Source organism: Pterocles gutturalis, unplaced genomic scaffold (genome assembly GCF_000699245.1).
Source record: "Pterocles gutturalis isolate BGI_N339 unplaced genomic scaffold, ASM69924v1 scaffold5676, whole genome shotgun sequence".
Lineage (NCBI taxonomy): Eukaryota > Metazoa > Chordata > Aves > Pterocliformes > Pteroclidae > Pterocles > Pterocles gutturalis.
Genome location: NW_010100163.1, coordinates 3,602 through 11,350, shown reverse-complemented (window position 1 = coordinate 11,350; position 7,749 = coordinate 3,602). Strand labels below are relative to the sequence as shown.

Below are 7,749 nucleotides of genomic sequence, written 5' to 3'. Positions count from 1 at the left end.
GGGAAAGAAAATCATGGGATGTATGTGGCTGCAAGACAGAGCATGAAGAGTATTAAGAGTGTTAAGAATAGGAAATTTGATAAGCAAATCTCAGCCCGTGGACAGATATGCTAGGTGCAGTACAAAGAGCATGTGGGGAAGGTTACTTATGGAAATGGATTACATCTTGTGATCCAAACTCCTGTGCCCTTTAGGAGGAGGTGAAGCACAGAAGAACCAGTAGCAACGACCCTCCCCTTCTATCCAAGGAATTCTCAAGGGCAGTCTGACATTTGTGAGACCAACATCTATGATCTGTGGTCCTCCAAGCTCCCATCATTGTCATTGTGGGCTGCAGGAAAGCCATCACATTGGTAACCTCGGAAATGTTGCTTTCCTTGTAATGGAGAAAGCCACAGCTAAGGTCCAAGCACTCATGAGCTCTGGAGAGCTGGTGCTCTGGAAACATGCTGCCTACCTGGGAGTGAATATTGGTGTGCTGCTCCAGGCTTACAGCATGTCCAAAGGTTTTTCCGCATACTTCACAAGCAAAGGGCCGGGTCCCACTATGAGACCTTCGGACATGGACCTCCAGCCCATGGGGAGTGGAGAATACCTGTGAAACAAAATGCCAGTGATTTTTTTTGACATGAGGCAGCTGTGTCTCCATCTGTTTTCAATTTATTTTCTTTTATTTGATTCTTCCCTCCCTGCAGATGTGAACTGCATCATTCCTGTTGCCCTTGTCCCTAGTCAGGAGAACAAGCAGGTACCTATTTTGAGCAGCATGCATTGCACTTTGGTGTAACCCAGTGAAACACTGATGTATGCAAGGAAAATCACTCCAGGCCCTCCCCATCCCTGAGGTTCTCATCCAACACACCTTGTTGCACTTCACACAGTGGTAGGTCTCCGTGTCCGAGGAGTAATGCAGGCTGTAATCCAGGGGGGGCTCGGTGCTTAGCAGGAGGTGGCTCCCGTACAGGCTAACTGGGTGCTCCAGGAGGGCTGACTGCATGGTGGAAGACATCTGTCGGTAGCTGTACGGCAAATGGAAAGCATCCCAAGAAAAGCCAGTTTTGTAGAAGGTAGGGGTGCTTGTCGTGTTAGTGCAGTCTTTGATCTGCAGACCTGGGATGGCCATCTCTGAGTTTGCAAAGGAGAGGGAGAAATGAGTGTCATGCCATTGCCTGCAGCTAGGCACCAGTAAAAACGCTGCCCAGGTACCATGCCCCCATTTAATGTCCTGTCTGACCTTGGGGGGTTGCAGCTGGTAACTCCTCCTTCTTTGATTCAAATCCTGATCTCCATACCACGTTCCTGTTATGACTTTGATTTCAATCTGGGGAAATTTTATGGGAGATGGGATGCTAAGGGAATATTAACCCCCCTGCTAGCCCTGCTTCCTTCGGTGTTTGAACAAGTATCATGTGCCCACCCTCCTTGACCCACAGAGCACAGAATTGTGTTAGTCCTTGAGATCTGAAGGCTCTCTTGTTGGGAATCAGTGTCATCCTTCAGGGAGATGCTGATCTAGAGCAGAATCATACAGAAATACAGAATACTCTTGATGAGCTCTGCCTGGGACCAGTTTGACCATTGATGTCAAAATATGAGCTGCCATTTACTGAAAATCTGAACCCAGTCATAGGGGCTCCATAAGCCAGCCCAGCCCTGACCTCTTCTACAATTGTGGTCTTGGGTAGCAGACCTTGAGCTGAAGGGCCTGGCAGCATCCTGCTCAGGTACTGGACAGGGACACTTTCTTCTTTCAGTTCAGATGGGTCCTTTTCTTGTTTTGGAACCATGCATTCTAGGTCCTGTCTCTTGATGTCCTCCAGTGTCTTGTCTCCTATGGCTGTAACCACACAGCAGTGTCACAGTTAGTTTATTCTAGCTGTTAACAGAAGCATCTATTAAGGTGGAGTTTGTTCTTATGTATGAACTCATCCTTGGATACATCAGCCCATGGTAGTTCCCTGAATAAGTGCAGAGTGGTGCAATCAGGACAGCAATCAAGGTCTGTCCATTGCTGACAAAGGGAAATTCCAAGCAGGAGGAGATAGGCAAGATAGAGAGGGGCAGGAAGAAATGACAGGACACTTGATGCCCTATATAGTTAGAGAAAATTCACCCTAGAAGTCCATGTGTCTGTAAGAATTATTTCCTTATTTAAAACTATTTTTATTTGTGTGGGTAGCTAACAATCACTAACTTATTAACCTCCCCACCCCTCTCCTAAGAAAGTTTGGTATTGTTAACCTGGATTTATGGTCAGCCAAGTAGGGAAGCAGAGAGGGGACGTAACCAGTTGCACAGGTGACCACAGAACGTCCTCTCCTCTTGAACACACATTTGTTCACGCTTGTCCCAGCCCTTAAAGAGATCTCCTTTCTCAAACTTACCACAGGGCTGGACTCTAATTTGATAGCCCAGGCTAGAACAAAGGGTAAGCTGAGCCTAGATTTGAATAAAGAAAATTTGAATGGTGCCTGAAGGAAGAAGATAATTGCCCCAGCCCTGCTCCTGCGTGGGTGGCTGTGGGAGAGCATGAAGAGGAGCAGAGGGAGGACAGGAGGCACAGGCAGGAGCAGCGGTGCTTGGTGTTCATACAGAACACAGCAGCTGGCCCTTCACCTGTGGACTCCTTTCCCAGGCAGCGCTTGGATGTCACTCGTGTTTTCTCACTCTAGCTGTAACCTTCCTTGCAAATCATCAGGAGGAGGTGGTAACACACTGAGGTAGAGGAGGTCCAGCAAGAACGTGGGCAGTGAACATAGCAAGCTGGAGACTCAGGTGGCAGAGCGGCGAGTTTGTAGAAAACTGCCAGCCAAGTGCAAGCTCTTTTCCCAGCTGTTAGTCGCCTGAAGTTGTCCATCTTTCCCAAAAGTGACCAGCTCCACAGAGCAATCTTAGAACCCAGCAGGAAACAAAAGGAGGATCTAAATTCGGTTTCAGTGGGACAGTGTGGATTTGGCCTAGAGAAAGGGGGCACACAGCAGGAGATCAGTTTGTCCTTAGACTGACATCCCTGTGTGGAAGCCCTGAGTTGCTCTTGAGCTCACTCATCCTATGCCCTTAGCTCACCCACCCAACTATTGCTGTGCCTTGGTGTATTCTTACCAGCCCAGTGGATGGGTTGACTCACCAGTGAAGGGAGAGGTTACTGGATCCCACGTGAGTACAGGCAGGTCATCTTCCACAAAGCGGTGCTGGTGATACCTATGAGCCTTTTTGCTCTTCACCAAAAAGGAACGTGGCATTTTCCATTCACCGCCTGGGCAGAAACACGGAATAACGGCAGGTAAAGCTCTGTGCTTTGGGGGGTAATTTCTCATTTGTTTCCCCAGCACATCGGCTCTATATGCAGGAGGGATAAGAATTAAAACCCTTTCACTGGGGAGACAGAGTTCACCTCAAAGGTCCCTCCACCCACCTGAAGAGCAGGTTACAAACCAAAGTGTGTCTGTGGCAAAGACACACGGGAAGCACAGTCCCAAGCCATGACCTGGGCTCCTCTGTGACAGTGCTACACAAATAATAATTCTAGAAACAAGATTAATAACAGGAGTGTTTTGTATTCTGACAAACAGTCAAGCAGAGGCAGAGCAGAGGTGCTGGGTGAGACAGGTTACCTTTTGGATGCGACTCAAATATCACAGACCGTTGAAATGACGGGTTAGGAACAAACATAAAATGCTGAAATTTAATCACACAAAATTCTCTTGCAATGCATCTGTTATCTTTACAAACCAGAAGCCAGCCCGCCCTGTGCCCACTCCCCATGGCTAGTAACAGTTCCCCTGTGGGCAGTATGACAACGGGCTGGATGCTGTGTGTGGCAATATCAGCTGGTGCCTTATTTGCATACATATTTGCATTTTCCCTTGTAATTGTTCAGGATAGTAGCACTAAAAGCAAATCTTCCTATGTTTCATATGAAAAGTCAGCAGTAAGTCCTGGCTGTTGATGGGAAAGTGCATTATTAAGTCAGGTTTTTTCCTGAGAGTAGTTGAAGTGTAGCCTACTTATTTACTAAAAAAGAACAAAGTTTGACCCTGTTCAGTAGGGATGGCCTGAAACATGTGTGTAAGTCACGACAGAGCAGCGTGGGCTCCTGGAATCCCAAACAGCCAGGGATGGAGCAGCTCCCCAGCGTTCAGAAGTGCCCCCGCTACCCCTGCATGCTAAATATAATGACATAGCCCAGCGGGGGTTTGTTTAAGGGTCCAAGGGCCAGATTTACAGAGGTGCCTGTGGCCGCAGGTACACGTACGGTGGGATTCACCCAGCGAGGTCTGCTGTGGACACGTGGATTGCCAAGCCCGCTGTTGTCGGTGACGGGTGCTCACCAGCCCAGCTGCCTTTGGAAATGCAGTCATAGCTGTCATTTAAATCTGGTCCAGGATTCCCACTGTTTCTTCAATGACTTCAGGGATTGCTCTCGGTGTCTCTAGGCATTTTTTTTCTTCTGAAATGACTCACCTGTTTTCCTTCGTCTTTTTACAATAAATTTGCATGTAACTTGAGATGAATAAGAGAAAACAGAGGCCAAGAGTAGATTTGTTAATTTAATTTTGGAAGAAGGACAAAATAGTACTGAGAATGAACCATAAGCATGCCCTGGAGGGAAGGGACGCTGAAGTACATGGCTGTATTTACTCTTCTGTAATTCTCTAAGGAGGTTCCCTCTCCAAATCATGAAGTGGATCTCTGGCTGGTGAAAGGCTGCGGGCACAGAAATAACCACCAGCTGGGTACAAACACGGGAGTGTTCTGCAATGGGCACAACCCTTCTTGGAGCAGTGTGCTCTGCTTAGCCTGTGCAGCCAGCATCCCAGCAGAAGTGCTCAGCTCAGGGGGTCTCGCTGCTCTCGGTCAGTCCCAGGTGGGGTGTGTGCACAGAGCCCCACTCTGCAATATAGACGTGCCCCAAGTTAAAGTCCTGCCACCAACCCTTTACACGTGGAATTTCCACTCAAGTCAAAGGGATTTTCCCATGTGGTGGGGCAAGACTGTGTCCACAATGGAGGGTATTCTTTACCAGCCAGCTTTAGACATCTGATTTCTCTGCCTGGAGTTCCCTGGGCTTCCTACACAGTGGAGGAGGCGGCTCTGGCAGTGGGTGCTGCACCCAAGCAGTGCCTGCTGGAAGAGTCTCTGCTTGCCCGTGGGCTAGAGAACCCCATGGCACTGGCTCAACAGCCTGGCCAGAAAAATGAGAGGACTGGAGATGGGTGGCATAAGCAATCTGAGAGTGTTTTATGGCAGTACCCATACACTATGTACATTGAAGGCACCAAGTACAGCCCCTCTTTTCCAACAGCAGTTAAAAGTAGATGCACATGAATCAACTGGATTTTTCTGGATGTGTTTGCCCCAGCATAAGTGAAAGTCAAATTTGGTCCAGTATCTCGATGTCTGATAAGAGCCTGTACTGAGCACAGCGATCTTCAGCATGCTGCTGAACGTTACAAAAGGAAGTTACCTTCCCCCACCCCATTTTACAGAGAAAACAGGAACTGGGAGCCCAAAGCAGAGTTAATTAACAACTGCATTGGGCTGTCTATGTGATTCACACAACTGAGTTAGAGGAAAGCTAGAAGCACAGATTGTGAGAGAAAAAATACTATCTGTCCTTGAAATTCGAGACTATCAGTAGCAAGTGCCATCAGCGGCTGCTAATGGCTAACTACAGGGAGAGCAGTGCTATGGACAACAGACCCTGCTACGTCCTAAAGTCATTGAAGCTTCTGACAGAATTTAGCTTCAACCTTTTGCTGAAAATTAAACTTTATTTTTTATGGAGTTTGTTCTTGCCAGCCCCTGTGGCAGCAGTTTCTACCCTGACTGGCAAGTGCAAAAGGGAGTTCATTGCTTGGGCAGGAGTTGCCCAAACCGCAAGTGTCGTGGCGTTGTTTGGATTCGATACAGAATAGAAAATCAGTAGCCAGCTGGAATTGGTATTCTTATTTGATTGCCATTCATGTAGCTGTACAATCATGTTGTAGTAATCTGCCTGGAGGAAAAGACAGCCACAGGGACCCAAGGGAAAAAAACCTGCATTGCTATTTTGGGAACCTAACTTGAAGCACCTCGGGAGGGCTTCTTTCACCGGTTATAAATTCACCAGTCAGATGTGAGAGCAGACCCAGCACCCGTGGGTTCCCCTCCTATGCTCAAACTCGAAGTTCCTTCATCCTCAGTGATGCTCTCTGGTGATTTTGCAGAGTATCACATGTAAAACTGGAATGTCATACTGAAACACTGGAGATTGTGCAAGAACCAAATCAAAAGGGGGGTTTTTTAGGGATGGTTTCTGACTTCAGGATCCTAATTGCACTTGATCCTGTGTTCCTCGTGAAGCCCCAACTCCCACTTCACTGCACGGCAGCTCACAGTACCCAGAAATACAGGATTGGCTCCTTCGATACAATTTAGAAGAACTCTGTACTGTTGATGAATTACATTACAGAGCTGTTCTCTCTGACCCCTTCACAGACGATTCCTAACACAAAACACCGTGTTTGGGAACGGGTGTTTGCAGGATTGAGCCACGCTGAATCAGGAACCCAATCTGCAGCGTAAGTTCCATTCTAAAGCTGATTTCCATTTTCCTCAATTTAACAAATCCTGTTTTCAAATTTACAAGGTTAATTGAAGAGGTTAAACCCTTTTCCCCACTACACTCAGTGGAAATACTTGATTTTAACTTTCAGTTCATAGATGTCTTCATAGAAGTTGATGAGTGTACAAAGCTGGCTAAAAGCAGCTTATTTCCTTCCCATTGCTTAATTTATATTTAAATATTAATAATGTTTTTTTCTGTTCTTTCTGGGAAGGTGAAGCTTCCAAAAATAAAGAATATCTTGTCTTTTGGAAGACTACATTTTTGAAGAAAAAAAACACAGAACACAACCTGTGCCTGACATTTTTAAGAGCCCAAATAAAATAAGAGGTTTTATGGACTCCTGACTCTTTAAATATAAAATCACATTCAAAAAGTATTTCAGTTCTTTGCAACTAAACGAATCATGTGTCCACTACTCCACCCTTGCAAAATCAAATGTACTTGGGGCAAGTAATTTGAATGTGGCTTTTTTTAGTGGAAAAATGAGCAGCACATTTTTCATTCTTGTGGTAAGACTGGGCAAATGGATGCTGTGGCAGGGCTAGCTTATTATGGGGGAAATTTTGTCCAAGAAGCAGAATGGAAATGCTTGTACATCCGTAGTATCTAGAAAAAATGTTTAGAAAATAATGGCAGCATTTGTTCTTTAGAAACCTAATTTAGCTCCTAGTGATGCTGGGAATGCCACTGGCTTTAGCAAACTTTGCCCTGGGCTTCCATGGATAAGTAGACTCATGTTGTGCAGTCTAACAAATTCTGTATCCCTTTAATGGACAGATGCACTTACTGTGTGAACTTGCAAATAATTTGTTTTTCTGCTTAATGTATTGAATCAATCTGGTGATATATGAGGAGCGTCTATAAATAGCTAATTCCATATGCTAAAAATTGTCACACTGATCAGCATATACTCAGAAAGGATGGAAAAATAATAATACAAGAGAGAGATCTTAAGCAAAAATCCTGAAGAGGAGAGACTGAATTCTCATCTAGCAAAACTGGCATAGATTAATTGATGTCAGCAGAGGTGTGCTGTTTTCTGAACTTAAAGGTCTGGCCCTGTAAAATAGCAATTAAAGGAAAAATACTGTACACACTCTCCTCAGTGCTTAGTACAAAAGTCTACATCTAGAAACTAT

General features: G+C 45.8%; 1 protein-coding gene across 1 annotated transcript in view; it reads right to left on the bottom strand.

The window, feature by feature from the left end:
- GFI1B (growth factor independent 1B transcription repressor) overlaps positions 1-3,242 on the bottom strand; it is a 4,726-nt gene extending 1,484 nt beyond the window's left edge. The window contains exons 1-4 of the mRNA XM_010078542.1: positions 3,128-3,242; positions 1,691-1,837; positions 863-1,125; positions 459-595 (exon numbers count right to left, since the gene is read on the bottom strand). Coding sequence (XP_010076844.1) covers positions 459-595; positions 863-1,125; positions 1,691-1,837; positions 3,128-3,242 — 662 coding nt within the window. The remainder of the gene's footprint in view (positions 1-458; positions 596-862; positions 1,126-1,690; positions 1,838-3,127) is intronic.
- Positions 3,243-7,749: the final 4,507 nt, after the last annotated feature.